The sequence below is a fragment of the Aulonocara stuartgranti genome, assembly GCF_965226115.1.
Source record: "Aulonocara stuartgranti genome assembly, chromosome: 10".
Classification (NCBI taxonomy): domain Eukaryota; kingdom Metazoa; phylum Chordata; class Actinopteri; order Cichliformes; family Cichlidae; genus Aulonocara; species Aulonocara stuartgranti.
Window position 1 is genome coordinate 11,746,097 of NC_138946.1, and position 16,990 is coordinate 11,763,086.

The 16,990-nt window shown below is 40.7% G+C and overlaps 1 protein-coding gene across 2 annotated transcripts in view; it reads right to left on the reverse strand.

Moving 5' to 3' along the window:
- acsl6 (acyl-CoA synthetase long chain family member 6) overlaps positions 1-13,328 on the reverse strand; it is a 36,118-nt gene extending 22,790 nt beyond the window's left edge. Inside the window, exons 1-2 of one of the 2 annotated variants that reach the window (XM_082548890.1) lie at positions 12,738-13,328; positions 1,252-1,472 (exon numbers count right to left, since the gene is read on the reverse strand). In XM_082548890.1, the coding sequence (XP_082405016.1) occupies positions 1,252-1,472; positions 12,738-12,783 (267 nt within the window). In that variant the 5' untranslated portion in view covers positions 12,784-13,328. Of the gene's footprint in view, positions 1-1,251; positions 1,473-9,403; positions 9,510-12,737 lie in introns of those variants that run through there. The other variant, XM_082548891.1, reaches the window with a different exon arrangement.
- Between the last annotated feature and the right edge of the window lie 3,662 nt (positions 13,329-16,990).

Sequence of the window (16,990 nt, forward strand, 5' to 3'; positions counted from 1 at the left end):
AAAACAGTGCAACACCATCAGTCATTTCTATGGCTTTTTCTTCCCTCTAAATTCTGAGGGTATAAGATCTAATTTTTCTCCCTTGTAAAAACACTGTCAAATAGATACCCGAGCGTGGAGGAGTTTAGGAAGAAATTTGTCTAACTTTTCCTCTAAGAGATAATCCATCTCTTTTGTCAGCTAACAAATGCCTATAAAAATATGTGAGCTGCTAAGCTTCCTCTGTGTTTAGACTGCAGACACATTCTGGATGACTAGAGCTCATTCCCATAAAGAAAACAATAGTAGATGCAAATTCCACTTTGTAAATGAGTCATTTAGCCTGAAAGGACTGAACAGATTAGGCAGCCAGGACTCAAGACACACTGTACACTACATGCTTGTACTGTGGCTTGTGTCACGTATAGGTATATATATATATATGTATATGAAAAAAGAGAAAACAAGCCTCTCGAGGTTTCACATTACACTACAACATGATGCTGCAGGGTAAGGCTGGTATTCGGAGGCCTGTGGTGCAAAGTATGGGTGAAAAACCTAGTGTTTGGTTTCACTGGTATGGTGGTTAGTTTAAACCAGTAAAAGGGTTTAAACTAAGGGCACAATTTCCCCTTAGCGCTTCAGTATTAACTAAAAGTCAAGTAGAAGTAGAATTTGTTGGTTGCTCTGTCTTTTAGCTCTCTATTTCCCAAATACAGGAAGTTGCGTAGTGTATGCTTGTGAAGGACTGTGTTTCAATCAAAACAATAAAAACCACACATCTGCTAAAAGCTACAGTACGAGAGTTTTTGGCATATTATGGAAACTGTTACAGTAACAAGGCATGAAAGGCTACTTTCGATGTTTGATTTTGCTTACATTTGTACTACTGTGGTTTCCATTACTGCCTGTTATTAGAAAAGAAGAGGAGGAGATCAGAAGGCCATCTGTCGTAACGAGCTTCAGATGCTTAGAATAACCTGACAGGTATAAGCTAGGGCAAAGAAAACTAAAATACTAGCCTTTATTGTTAGACACAAAGCCTAGTGTCGTCACTGGCTGCTAACAATTGAAGGTGACCTACATGAGTGCATTAAAACAAAACAAAAGAAAATCCACAGAGAGTACTGATCGACCCCATTTTACTGTGAAGGACTAGACTAACATGAAAAATATCTACTACTTGTGCCTGAATGTCCAAACATGTCTATGTTACTGAAAGCATTTGGGAATGCAAAACTTAACGCTTTTATGGACCTGTGAATATCTCACCGGCACTTCCTCAGACTGGTGCAGAAGGCTGCAGGGGGGTTTGATGGGACGGGGTCTGGTGGCTAACCAGTACGCCAGCACAGCTGTCAGAGCGCCGATGCCCACAAGCGTGGAGGTCGGCAGGGAGCGGAAGAACTGACCGAGCTCGTCCATCTCCGGTATCCTCAGGCCACTCATCATCTCCTGGGCCTGCATCTTCTCCATCAGGGTGGAACTCAGCTCTGAAGAAGGGACAAGGCAGTCTTTTACTAATGATTTCTTACAACGCCTTTCAAACCATTATTCATTTTTCTTAAACACAACTTGCTAAGGAGGAGGGTAAATCAATATTTTACTCAATGTTTGGTGGGATCGATTCCCCTGGAATCAAAAGTAATTTAAATCTATTTAGCTGAAATTATGATGTATACTTACCTACAAATCCTTGCTGGTCAATACATTAAGTAATAATTAAAGAAAAATAAGTATGAAGAAATAATTATATTGTAAGTAGTAGCGTAATAGTGTGTAACTTCTGGTATTTCACAGGAAAGGTATAATTATACTGTAACTTTAAGTAGTGTTTCACTTCCTGGAAGCATTTGCAGTTAAATATAATTACATGAAATTTTAGGTAAAACACAATGAGATTGCCTGTAATCCTAGAGGAATCATATATTATTATATGAGCCATATAATAAAGTGCTACTGATTGTTTTGTTTATATGACAAATCAGATTTGACAGGTGTATTGCTTTCAGATAATCACATTTTTGGGCACTAATCCTTGTTACTTGCCTGAAAAAGGCAAACAATACACTAACATGACCTCATATTTCTGTCTCAAGTCTCTTTCTTCTGCATCCTCATATTGATGTCCGCAGTTAACGCTGCTTATAGATAAACCGCCACTGACTGCAGTATCTACTTGTTACATATACTAATATGTGCAAGCCTACTCTTTAGTTTTTTTTAAACCAAGGGATGGCACTTATGCTTTTTTTTTTTTCATTGCATGTGAGGAAAACCCACATGTGCACTTTCCACACAGAATGTCTGTGCTTCAAGGAAAAAAGGAAGAAGGGTTAAAGCAGACAAAACCACTGTCTGGTAGCTGTTAGTAGTCTGCAGCAATAAGCATAAAAATTAAAGAGGTGTAAAATACTTAATCTTTCACTTCCACAGTCAAGCTGTGAAGCTAAATCTGAATTTTCTTTTAAAAAAATTGGTTTGTTTCTTCTTCTTATTCGTCTTCTCCATGTCTCTATGGTCTTTTTTAGAACATTAAAAGTATACTCTCGGGCTTAATGTGAGGTCAAATGCCAGTTTGTTAACGAATCTCTATATAATATCTATTCAGTTACCTAAAACCAAACAGGAGTATTTATTTTTCAGATTAAATCAAGGTCTTGTGAATCACAGCTTCTCAAACACGCGTGAAACTATACAAATTTTTATTGAGTGCTAGTTCTAGACTTTTTCATATTTCACATAACAGTTCACATTTCATGCCACTGAAAAGAAAGCCTTGCTCAGGATGTGATCATGTAAGCTCTTTAACAACTTCACATGTGAACCAGCTTCCTAAGATGAAGACTGAGACATTTAAAACACAACTAGAAAATTAATCCCTCCCACTAATTTCTCAGACTTGTTTCCATCACTTTATGACAGGTTTTTGTGGCTATACGTGGGCATATTTGACCTCGCTACTCCTTCACCGAAGCGAAATGACCTGAAACACTTAATTTATACTCAAAAGCTGGTGTTTGAGGGGTCTCACCCCCACATTTCTCATTTTTACTGTAAAAGAAGGCCAGGAGAGATTATCTATACTGATGACTAGAAAGGACAGCAGTTAAACCGTAGTGGAATAGTTGCACAGTCATACACACACACACACACACATATCAAGAAATACATAATTTATCCAAGGGGGCGGCTGGCTGTAGTGCTGAGTGGGGAGGGGGTTTCCTTCCCTCCCCTAGGACATGAGTCAGAGACAGCACCATCTGATCTAATGAACTGTCGGGGCAGTGCTACAATTAACAGCCAATCAGACACTTCCTGTCTCGTCTCACCGTCTGTCTGTCTGTCTCTCACTCTCATGCATGTCTCTCTCCCGACATGCATGCACAGACACAAACACCAACAGACAATGAAGCTGGTAAGTATAAATACATCAGGTCGTGGGAACGCTGACTTCCTCATTCACCTGTCATTTTAGAGCGGAACCACTATTCTGTGCACTAAACTACTAAAGTGAGGCGGAATCACATGAACCCACATGATGCTTTAAAAACTTTCCAAAAATTAGCTGAATTTAGAAGACATAAAACAACTACCATCTTTTTCTATTTATCCAAAATAGTAAAAATACAAAGGGAGAAAAGTAAATAATGGGCTTATTGTATCCCCTGAATAGCCTGACTTGAGAGTGCATTTTAAAAACCTCGTCTACACTGGAGGGTACACAGTCCAGATTATGAAGCAATTAATCTTTTATCTATTTCTGCAAATTTAAACGTAAGAAAAAAAAAGTGTGAAGCAGCCAAATATTCACTTAGTGTTTGCATAATGCACATTTCCATTGGGTTACTAAATTCCCATCAAAGAGATATCATCTATAGGTGTTGCACCCGATGATTCACGCTGGCTGCAATCATTTCAAAAGGCTGATGACGGAAAACAAAACTAACAGTCAAAATTTCAAAAGTAACACCTAATACCCGTTGTGAGTCTCCTCAACTGACAGTGTGTAAGTGTAAAATAGTCTTCAGCTGCTTAAAGCTTGATTAGCCTGGAAGATGGAGAAACAGGTGCTGCGTGTGTTAACGTAAAGAAACATGTGCACTGCTTCCTGCACTCATAAGTTTCTCTTACGAAGCTTAAATTCAAAATACACTTCATCCAGGGTCATGCATGCAGCTGTATTGCTACTCAAAGTTTAAATGATATACTTTACTGTCACAAAGTCATCACAAACTCGACCTTTTTAGTCTTGCTATATATGAATACATGCTCACAGATATTATTACAACCCCGTGACCACACTTTCACCCTACAGTATCATTTTTCAGTTGATACAACCGCAAAAACACACCGACACCCTGATGCTAACGGCAGTCAGTTGCTACAGTCATTTGTAAAGCCCCACTGACATATGACAACACGTTAAGATACAGTAAGCTGGTACTCATCACTTCCTCTGCTTTAATTCAGGCCTGTTGCGCAATGTCTTCATCACTTCTGACACTGCCATCCCATTTTTATTTTTTATTTTTTTGGCTAGAGTCCTCTAAATTGAGTCCAGTTTCTGCTCACACAGAAACTATCACCTGTAAGTGAGAAACCGCAGCATCCCTCTCGTGTCTGAAAACAGTACCGGCCCTGTAATAACGCAGTTGTCCGTAGTTCTCTTTTTTCTGCCGCACTTCTCAGATATTTTCTCTCTTTCTGTTGGCCTTTTTTAAAATCTGAAATGTTCCAGTAATAATGAGGGGGAAATTAAAGCAGCTCAACTACCGGGAAAAGTTTAGCACAATAAGTAAAAGCTGCCACTTCATAATGGCTCTAAATCACACTGCACTGATTGCTCGCATTTGTGTGGATACTAAAGCAGTTAGATTGTCAGAGCTAATTCTATAATTAAATGTCCAGAGCCACTGAGCTGCCTGTTGTGTGCAGCTGGATTCAGTAAGACTGGATCTTAGTGAAGACGGTAAAAGTTGATTGAAAAATCAAGACAGACAGAAGATTTTAAAAGTTAAAAATCATTAGATATGGAGGTAAAATTATAAAACAAATACTTACATGTCAAAAAGAAAGAAGGTTTTTCTTTATGTTTGGGTAAAGATTAACCATTAGGGGAATATATTTTGGGAAATACTCTGATTTATCTTCTTCCTAAGAACTACATGTGCACACTGACACCATTCATATCTGTTAAGCATTACTCTGAGCTTCACTGGGGGGTGGGAAACAGACAGAAAAATGTAACTTATGTCTGCCAGCACCTCTAAATCACAAAGTACAGAGCCAAACATTTCATTATGAAACAGTCTGATTTCTTTCTTCTGTAATTTAAATGAAGGCTGGAAGTTTCAAGCTGGTCCAAATCTGGTTGAAATTTAATGAATGTTAAACAACATCTGGGGGACTGAGATGTGTCTGTTGTGTCTTGTTGACAGATTTTGAAACCAAAGTCCAGAAGACCTCCGTAAACATTTATAGACCGCCAAGGCAGTAATTAGATCAAACTGCGGCTGTATCACGAATGAATTGTTTTGTGTCCTGTGACTAATGTGGCTTGGCTGCAGCGAAGAGTCGCAGTGGATTGGTGGAGTGGCGTTTCCAAAGAGAGGCAGCGGAGGGGGAACAGCATTCGACCTGCTCTAAATATAGACAGACTTCATAACCCACTGACACCACTGTGCAGCTAGCTGGAATAAAGGAGGCAGAAAAGAGAGAGTGGCTGGTTATAAAAGCATCACTGTGCAGATGTCGTCTTCTTCGGTCTCAGCTAACTGCAGGTTTCCCCAACTTTTTAAACAGTATATTTGCATAATGACTGAAACTAGCACCAGTGATGAATAATGGGCTGTGAGTTGAGTTTCTTGATCATTAATATGCAAATTGCCATGACCACTGATAAGCAATCACAGCCTTGTAAGATGGCGAAAGAAATACCCTTAGGCCTACTCTGCGATTCAGAGATGGTCTTTTCCCTTTTCATGTAAAAGCCCTCCTTGATTCCCTGCTCAAACCGGCGTTCCTCCCTGTCCAGGATGTGTACATCCTCATCATTGAAAGAGGGGTCACTGGCCTGTAGGTGTAGCCTGAGACTGAAGTAGTCACTTGGAAGAGCGAAGAAACACTTCTCCCACTACAAAATGCTACGTCCAGATGAACAGAATCAACTTTTTGGGATCAGTGATGCAGAAATACAGACGCACAGATACGCGCCGTCTCAATCTGGAGACAATAAAGAAGACTAGACAGAACTGGGAACACTGAGGGTGGGTGAATATCACTAAAAATATGACTTCATAAATCTAAAATTAACATTCTTTATCAGATTTCATTTTACTCTTCTACACATCAGATCTAAAAAGACTTACGATGAGGAAAAGTCTCGAGTTACAGGCTAGTTGAAGCTTAAAGAGGTGCAGTTCCATGTTAGTCCACTTAAACTAGAAGGCGCTTAAAGATTATCAAGGTTATTTTGTCTGGTGCAGGTTTAAAAATACTGTTAATAGCAAGATGAGTCAAGCAAGGATTGGAAAACAAGGGGGGTAGGCTACATCTGCAAATAATCCACATCTGCTTATCATTTACGGACACCCACTGTTGGCATCTGTTTACTGAGGCCACTCATGCAGACTTTAAGCAAAGCAACGAATGCTTTAGTACACACATGTTATCATGCCACGTCATCTTGTCCTCAAATAGCTCGACAGTTGCAGGTGACTCACAACCTGCCGGATATCTAATTGGCCTCAAGCAAAGATGCAAACATTTAATTGGCCATTGTTATTTCTTGCTTTATTATATGCTGCTCTCTTCTGTATATTCCTGTTTAACTGCCAATGGAAAAAAGTTCCAGTTTTCTCACAATATGAAAGAAACAATAAAAACAAAGTATAGCAGGACATCTTTAAAGCTGAAAACTGTCCTAAAAAAACTTTATTTGTAAGTTTTCATAACAATATCGGATAATTTAAAGTGATACCAGACTACAGAGCAACAGAAAAGGTTTGAGAGGCAGCAAGCGGTCTAACAAGTCCTTATACAACAAACTTGGGCAGCCAGTCATTCAGGAGGCTCCTTCAGTACATGCTGTCTTCTTCAGTTTTTATCCAGATAACAAGCAGCATCCTTCACTCCAGGTGAATTATTGGTACACTTTTCCAAATGGTGGAAGAGAAGCACTCTTCTGACAGCTACGAGGTCCAGAAGCATTTAATCTTAGTAGCAAAATTACATTTTAAAATAAACTTTGGTTTGCATGATACTTTTATATAAAGGGTCAAGTCTTCGCTATAGGATGTCCTGTGGTAACCTCAATGAAACACCACCAAAGCACCTGCTCCCTACACACTTACACACATATAGACACACAAATAAACACATCCCCATACAAGCCATTAAGTTCCTCCCCGCTGCCTCCTACAAAGAGTGTTGCTTCAGCTGTCGTGACAGGAGAACAGCAGGTCAGCAGAGACCCCATCAGCAACAGCAGTGACCTTCAGCATCAGCATATGAACTCAAAGGCCTCTCTGTTTAATTTGTACAATGGCAAACACATTGCACCCTCAAAAACCCAAGGAAGTAAATGCAACTCTGTTGCATTTACAGCTCAGGCTGCTTGACAAGCATTGTCATTTGAATCTTACAGTTAGCAGGTTGCAAAAACCTTCATTCTCCTGAGCCACTGCAAGGGAAGTCTGTGGACAGATGTCTGCAATAAAATAGTGATAAGGGTTTATTGCAACTGAGATGCTGTAAAGCTATGGCTGAGCTTCCAACAGTCGTGGAGATAGCGTAGCTGTTTCTGAGTTTTATAATCGGGTAATACTGTATAACAAAAAGCTGAGCAAAGTGTCCCACTGCTGTAAATGGTTGCAGAGCTTATGATATACATGTGCCTTCTATTTTCTCTGGTTTTCTCAGCATTTTGTTGATGACTTCTTGGGATTTTCCATATGAAACAGATTCAATAACCATCAAGTGACCATATGTCATTTTTAAAACACAGGACTTCAGATCTGTACCAGTGATCGACCCTGCAATCTGACCTAAAGTGAGAAAGTGAGGCAAGCGCCCTAATTCATGAGGTAAAACAGATTGAATAGAGAGTGTGAAAAAATATGCTTGGAGGAAAAAGAAAATGAGTAGACATGAGCAGACATACACTTGGCTGCAAGCCTGACAGATGTGCACAGTCAGAAAACTGAAAGAAGATAACACTGACTGCAACGTATCTGTTACAAAACGTCTAGTGCACATGCTGCGCGTGAACAGCTGGGTTACAAAAATAAACATTGTAATTTTTCATACATATGTACTCACTTGGATATACTGAAGTACACATTTTTAAGCAAAAAAAAAAAAAATGAACGGAACTGCGATTCACTGATTTGAAGATGAATTACATGGAGCAAAGGGGATTCGCAACTGCAGCCTCCCTCGCATAGTTTCTTTAAAGAGTTCCCTTAAATAGAGACGGAAAACAGAAATGCGAAGGAGTTCTGCTGCTTTATTTAACCAGTTAGATTAGTGAAATTGCATGAAACGTTGGCTCCTTATCGTACCACTTCAGCCCCAGAGGTTCCTTCCCTTCCTGTCTCAGGAAGATTTCACTTAGCAAAGATTTTGGTGCAGGGGCACAGCAATCTATGCAGTGATCAGGGGAAGTGAATGGGTCAGTTAGACTTCCTTTGACCTCTGAGGCTTAAAGTGAAGGAAACACAACCCTTCGTCCTTAAGTCCCGCCCCATCGGCCCATCCGAGGGACATCACCAATGATTAGAGTCCAACCTGGTGAGATTACAACCTATTAGCACAGAGACAGATGACCAGCAGTAACCTCACTACAGTATTCTATTTAAAGACATCCTGCTCAGCTTTCTCTTATTCTTCAAATTCACCTCCTTCTCTTTGTAGTGTCACTCGCGTCAGTGCACGGTATCGCTCTTCTTGCTCATGCTTTTCTTTTTTTTTCTTTAAAATAAATAAATAAAAACAATTAATCAGTGCTTAATCATCCCAGAACACCACCTACCCTTGCTTAAAGTCACTCTCTTTTAGCCACTCATTCATATCTCTTTCTGCCCACACCTCATGACTTAAACCACAACTTTTTTCTGTCATGCTCAATAAGGAATACTTGCAGAGATGCTGTAATATCCGGTGCAGAAGAATGATCCTTTCCCCCACTCCTGCATCTCAGTCAAGGAGGGGTAGAGCAGGTATTGCTCATGCAAGAACATTTAAAGATATAAGGTGCAGAATAAATAAGTAATATGGATATACTGAGCAGAAGGGACTGGAATATACAACATATACAGAATATGTTAAAAAAATGCAGCACTGTAATAAAAAAGAGAAATATCGAGCAAACAAAGCAGGCAGCAGATCTAAAAGCAGATGTGGTCTAGTCAGCGGCACTTACAAAGGCGTCGGGGAAGCCAGGCAGCCGGTGAGGTGTGATGTGTGTCTGTGTAGGTGGGTGTGTGTGCAGGTGATGTGTGTCAAGGGGTACCGGGCGGATATCACATTGCCCGGTGCAAACTAGTGATTACCTTGCCAGTGCCAACAGCCAGATTAAGCTGAGGCAAGCAAGAGGAGGGAAGCGAGAAGCGTTTTGGCCTCGTTTGAGCCTGGCTGGCTTCCGTATCACACCACCCTCGGCTCAACAGACGCTGCACACTCTCACCACACCCACCCACCCCTCCTCCCTGATGCTGTGTGTGTGTGTGTGTGTGTGTGTATGTGTGTCTCTCTTTCTGGCTCTCGCTGCCTAAACATGCAGACTCAACTTCTCCTTCAGTAAGTGGAAATGACACACACACACTGGCCTGGAATAGTGTCAAACAATACACACACGCGTACCCACCTATATGCAAAGAAACCCGTGCGCATTTAAACAAATCACACACACACACATCAACTGATGCTGCTCACAGTTTAATTTGACTATCAAAGTGAGAGAGAAAGCAGACTTTTAGATCTCAAGCTGGAGGGGTAGGATCATTAACAAGTCACTGTGTGTCTGTGTGTGTATATATATGATTTTTAAAAAATAGAGCAACACCCTTTAACTGAAACTTCTTCCAGAAAGATGAAAAACCCCCAAAACAACACTTTTGCAAAAGTGTTAACCACAGTGTACATGCATAGTGTTGTGTTTTTACAGCCTTATTTTACAGTCTGTGAACTCCAGGCAAAGACAACCACCTTCACTCCTTTTTAGAGAGGGTGTTCTCCTTGCACACATACAGTTTTAGAGGAACGAGGAAACATAGGTATATTCTAAAACATGTTCTAAATGGCTGTTATTTTGTTTAAGAACACTTTCTTACTGACCAGCATGCAGCTGTAGATGCTCACAAATTTTTTTTAAAGTCTTTAATCAGAAAGGGAGTTGATTCGTTTAAGGCTCATGACAGGCAATATCCAGTCAACAAAGATGGAGCATTTTAGAGTACAGTACAGTACTGCACCACTTAAAAAACAAATGTATATGAGAAAGAGGGAGGCAGACAGCTGCACAGCACTTAATACTGAACCATCACCCATCATCCCACAATATGTGGAAGAGTGTGCACAGACTGCTGAAACAGCAAAAATCCATGCTGACATATGGCCCTGAGAACACCCAGACTGCCTAATTTTATTATTACTGTCTTCGGGGATATGTACTTAAGGTGTTGCATTTGTTTAATATATCTTCTATGCACCACTTTAAGGTCATGCTTGTTAGCAAATTTCCATCCACCGCTCCAAATAAAATGACCTTTCCTGGAATTCACCTCACTTCTAGGATTCAGTGAAAGTGGTCAGTAACAAGCAGTTATTATTGCACAGCAGGAATTACTTAACCCTCAAGATTTGTCTTATAAGATTGCCCAGTCATGCAGTTCTTCTTTAATTAGAGGAATTTCATTTCAGCATTTTCACAGTGCAACTTCCTTCATGTTGTCGTTTCTAATTTAAGAGGCAAAAGATTCTCAGTGTGAATAAAAGAAAAAAAAGAGCATGATGATGTACTGGATAGTCATCCAATTACAAGTCAGCAGCAGTCCCCTGGTGTGCACAAGGCTTGTGTTACGTTAAACAGAGGAGCTGCTCTGCTTGGATACTAAAACACCATTGGCTGTTTCTTGGCAAAGGGCGGGGTGAAACCGCCCCTATCTATTTAATTAAATATTAAGGGAGGAAAAAGAATAGGCTTACACCATGTGTAGGGCTGCACTAGCCGTTGATTAAAATGCATTATTTATTCTAAGGAGCAGCAGGGCGTTGGGATGTGGTGACAGGTGAGAGGTGCATTGAGTGCTCCCAGGGGATCTTTATTTTCAAGCGAACAATTCATTTCATCTTAAATTTGGATCACAGACTCCAAGTGATTGCGTACAAAGCACATTCAAACCTGTAACTGCAACATGGAATATTAATGCGCATCAGTCAAAACGCCAGCTGTTACCACATGTTCGTCGCTGCGGTGCGACCTGTTCTTAATAACCTCCGCCTATTTGCCATTAAACCTACCGAGCTGGCACATAATCTACCGCCACAATCCTTTAATAACAAACAAACAAACAGCCTTCACTACCTGCAGTTTCTTTCATCATATGAGAATCCCTCAGTTTTTAACATCACAGCTCGAAACTGATGTTTTTTTAAGTACTTTATTTATTTTGATATTATTTATTCGGATGTCAAGCAATGGTGTCTCTGCTCAGCTCCAACACCCCTAAGAATCGGTGCGTAAAACCAGGGTGGGGGTCGTGTTGGTGAAAGCGAGCACGCCGTGCCCGGTAGTTTGCCGGTAGGCCGCAGGATTTCAGCACTGCTCGCTCATGGACAGCTCCGTCCAATCAGCGGCAGCCACTTGAAGCGCGTCATCGATCTTCATCCTTCCTCATCCCCTCATCCTCCATCACGGAAGCATGGCGGACGACATCATGGGCGAAATGATGACTTTTAAAACCGGCTTTCTGCCCATCTGATGTGTTTGATATGAGATTATTGAAAGCGAGGTTGAAGTAGAGGCGCACAGCAGACGCGAGGGTGTGAATGGCCGGCTGTTGGGAGACGTGAGCTAACAGGGGGTGGGGTGGGGGTTTAAATGACGTGTGTCCGGGTTCTACGCACAATGTCATACGACCTTAGCGGCGGTCCAACCTTAAATGTACCCCTTTCATCTCTTCCAGCTTCCAGCCTCGTCTTTAATAGTTGGATTTAAGCACAAAGCACACACTTTTACATTAAAACCCTGATACCCGGAACAGCCGCGCGGACCCAGCCGCATGGCAACCAGTCGTCCATCCCACTCCATACCTGATTAGAGGTAGCTAATGCCCACCTGAATGCATCCCTCGATGATGTTGGCCTGTTAATCTCGGAGTTCTTGACCAGAAATCCGAGCCCTGCGCTTCCTTGGAGCTAGAGCCCGCTAGGGTAAAATGCTAACGCCTGCCCCCGGGCTGACTTAACACACGTGTAGCCTGAGAAAATGAAAAAATGTCACCCGCGTCCTGCGGTGCAGGCAAACCGCCAAATGCAGCAATGGATCGCGACTAAAGCTTCTTGCAGTGTCGTCTGTAAAAACTGAAATATTCAAGCACAGCCTCGGAAAAATAAAAAAGCCGGTAATGAATGAGACACGAATGCGCCTCGGCCCACTGCGCGGCAGGTGCATCCGCTTTTTTTCTTGGCCTCCAGCCCAGCGACGCTAAATCGTTCAAATGAATCAAAATGAGAAAGAGGCATTCACGACTCACCTAATATAATCCAGAGAGACCCAGAGACCAAAACGAATGCGAGCATGTCTTTCTCATTGAGTCAGCTGTCCCGGCGCAGGAGCGGTTCAGAACTGCAGCATCGACTGCAGCAAGTCGCCGACAATCTGGGAGATTAAGGAGGCAGAGAGGAGGGGGGGTTGACAATATAACTGAGACAGACCACAGTGGGGGAGCCGGGCAGGGGATGGCGATTTCCAGCAGCGTAAATTTCGCTTGAAAAAACTGAAAATGTTGACTGAGGAAATAAACCCCGACTCCCTATAGAAGCATCCTCGCTCTTAGTGGATTTCCCACCTTCACCCAGTTGGCTGCTGCGCAATGGCAGACTCCCCTGCTGAATATGAGGGGCTTGTAGGTCGTGCGGGAAGATCCGATCGACACCAAGGTTATTGGGGATGAACTATCCGTTCTCGCTGCATGCTCATACGCATTAAGTGGTCAGCTGATTCTCTCATTTGTCGCAAAATAACTACGCAAATGTCTAAAGCTGCATCTGCATGATGCATTTCGGTCATTCACATTTTTTAATTTCCCGATTAAATAAATTCAGCTAAAGCTTATATCTTTTTTCTCCCAGTGTTTATTTATTTATTTATTTTATATATTGATTTATTTCTAGGGGGGTATCATTTGGTACATCACGCCATCCCTGCAGCTGAGCACAGCTTTGACACAGAGTAACTTTGCATCAGGATCACGTGGTCCAAATAAGACACTCCCATTGAACTAAAGTAACCTTGAGAAAGGGCTGACAAAGAGATGATCAGACAGAGCGACAGAGAGAGACAGAGAGGGCACTTCTCGTGCTCTTTAAAATAATCGAATTGCTATCTTAAGCATCTTCATATGTAACTACACCACAGATTATTTTTGGAGGCTCTTACTTTTATTTGACCTTTTCTTTGTGTGTTTAGTTAAAACTGAAACCCTCATAAGTGTCTCTGGTAACATAGTGGCCTAAATGCTATTAATTCATCTTCACACATAACTCCTCAGTGAGCAGGCTGGTCACCACTGGAGTGACCAACAGGCTTATGGTGTTGCCATCATGTGACTGACCTTATTAAATGGGTCACTCCTCTCGACCAGTAATCTGTCACTCCCAGCAATGCCACCTTCTCCTTTTCTCTTCCTCCTGCGAAGAAGACACTGATGAGGCAAAGAGCAGGCGAGCCTTCAGAGGGAAAATTAGCCGGGTCCATTTATTCAAAGTGGATGAATGAACAAGCAGACCCACAAACAGAGGATGAAATCAAATTTAAGACTGTGAATGTCTTTTTAATCTCAGTGTGGTCTGTAAAAACTAATCATGTCACCTGTGGTGTGTCAGCTGCACGACACGAGGAGGACGAATGGAGTTTTTGGTGAGGTCACTGGAATTGAGTTTATTTATATTGCAATGGGATCAAAGTACACATACGAGGAAAAAATAAGGGAAAAAACAGTTCAGTAGCTAAAAGATATCACTGCAAAATCATCAAAAGTTAGCATATACTATATGGAATATAATTATATTATACTTACAGAAACATGGGGTGTACAAATATGTAGCCATGAAAATTGTATTTCTATTATTTATTTTCATAAATGTCAAAAGTTTTAATTTGAAATTTGGATAGACAGGAAACGGGAAGTGTAGAAAACAGTGGGAAAAGCATGGCTACACCTTTTAGGCAATTTATGTTAAATGCAAAACAATCCTTCAGAAAGCAAAGGCTGTAAGTTCTATCAGTACCTTGTATGTCCAGAAATTAATAATAGTGTGTTTTGTGACATTTTTAGCCTGTAAGCTAATGATACAAGTGTATGTTTACCCGTTGCTAGCTTGTTGTCCGTTATATTAATACCAGATTGCATATCTATAGGATACTGATTTTGTATTCTACTGTGTTATTGGATAACTATACTTATGTGCAGATAATATGATAGTCTATTAAGAGTTGTTTTATATGTCTTTCTAGTTTCACTCCAGTTCATTGATGTCAATTCATTATGTCATGTCATTAAAGGATCAAACACGCTCTCTTTCCTGGCTCTTGAAAAGGAGTTTGTCTGGCTGTTTATTAATGTTCACGCTCAAGGAGTTCAACACATAGGGAGAACAGTACATGGGGTGATTAGTAAGGAGTCAGAGGGAATAAAAAGCCGATATAGAGAGGGGAAAAGGCTCTCTAAAGGAATAGAAATCTTTATTTTAAGATTTAAAAAATCTTTCAGCCTCTCGTTCCATTATAGGCACATATTTAACTTTACAGCAATAAAGTTAATAACTCCCTTTATTATTCTGCTGCGCTTTTAATCATCTGTTGCTTTATCAATAAGAGCAGAGGTGAACGTGTTTCTGCTGAATGACCAGATGGGATACTTTTATGTCATGTAATCAAGTGGAATTATAGAGTTTATGGATATTATTTCCTTTTATTGATACAACTGAGTCTGATGGGCCTGCATGCATTCATATTATTTAGTATCTTTTATTATCCTTCATCAGTCAGACAATTATTATTATTATTAGTAGCAGTATACAAGTTTACACAAAGCAACCAGCAGAATTGCCCAGATGCAGAATGGGGCAAAGATCATGGATGCTGGGATAGATAAACCAGAAATGATGTAAGTGGAGGGATAAATTAGGGGTGGGGGTGGGGCGGAGATCTTTTATGGCTCCAGAAGAAAACACACCAGAAGAAACCCTTGTTGGCAACCACACAGAGGTAAGATGTTTCTTGTAGTTGGTCACCAGGTTTGCACACATCTCAGGAGAGATTTTGGCCCACTTCTTTTCTTCTTGGCTGTGGCCTGCAGACTTCTGTCAGATTTGCAGGTGTTAACTGGCAAACTCATGTTGAGCAGGGTGACCTTGGAGTCACAGCTGCCTTCAGATCATTAGCATATCCCTGTAGTTTTGGACATCTTTCTCATTGTCATGCTCACCCCATGAAGCAAGACCTTGCATGGATCTCCGGACTGATAGTCATTTTATATTTCTTCCTTTTCCAAATGATCACAACAAGAAGCTTGGCATCTTGTCATCAAGCTTCTTGTTGAGCCCGTCATTCTGTCTCTCCATTAAAATGAAACTATTATAAAAATTAGACTGTTCTGTTTTTCCTTTTTGGAAATGAGAAAACGTAAAAATTCCACAGGGATTCAGATAATTATTGCCCCCCCATGTGACTCTTCATGAGTTGGCTTTGGAACCATATTTTGATGACACACACATAAATGGATGCATACAATGTAAAAACAATAATAGTCAACTGTAATGGGTAGAAAATGAGGCATAATGCAGGATAAAACATGGCTTATTTCCATAGTGGTACCTTATTGTTTTAGGGTTTTAAGCTTGGGAATGTTACATATTCTTTTTATATTTTAAATAATCTTATCATTCTAACTTTCTCTATGACCGTAATTTTTAGACTATAAAGCGCACTTAAAATCCTTTAATTTTTTTTAATCAAAAATTGACAGTACACCTTATAACCCTGAGCTGCTTATGTATAAATTCTAGTTGTGTTTACTGACGTCAAACCGATTTTATGTGGTACACGGTGCTCAAAAATCTATCAAAAAATGTTTTAGTATGACTTTGGTAAGCTAGGAAAGCGCACCGCTTGATGGATTGTTGGCGCATTAAGGCTACCATAGTCAGGAGCTTCGCAGAGTAATCTGGGTCCAAAACTCCGTCCGCTTCAGGTCCCAAAGTCAAGCGAACACTGCGGCATCACTGAGAGTTAAAAACTGTCTAAATTCTTTCATCTTTAATAAAATGATCAGTTTTGCTGCTTTACCAGGTGTAACTATGAAGTTTAACATCCAGGCATCCATGAAAACAGAATTTATTAAATTTAACAGAGTTAGAAGTTAGCAGGAAGTTAGCTCGCTAGTTTCCACCTAAGTATGATATAGCATGTTCTGACTGAGAGATTTGTGAAAAAATTAAAACGTACAGCTCTGCTATCACTTCCAACATAAATGAAGACAGAAAACTAAACAGCAGTGATGTTTGTAGGGTTACTGAAGTTGGGCTAGCTGGTATATATTAATGTGCTATGTGATCGCTAGCAACACAGCTATGTTAGCATAACAAACACAGTGAAGCTGGAAGATGAACCCTAACCCTTTTCCACTCGATAAAAGTTAACACGAGAGTTCCCGATGGTACAAATGCAATCACATGGCAGGATGCTGTAAACAAACCAAACTTCAGTCAGTAGAGCAACTGAGAT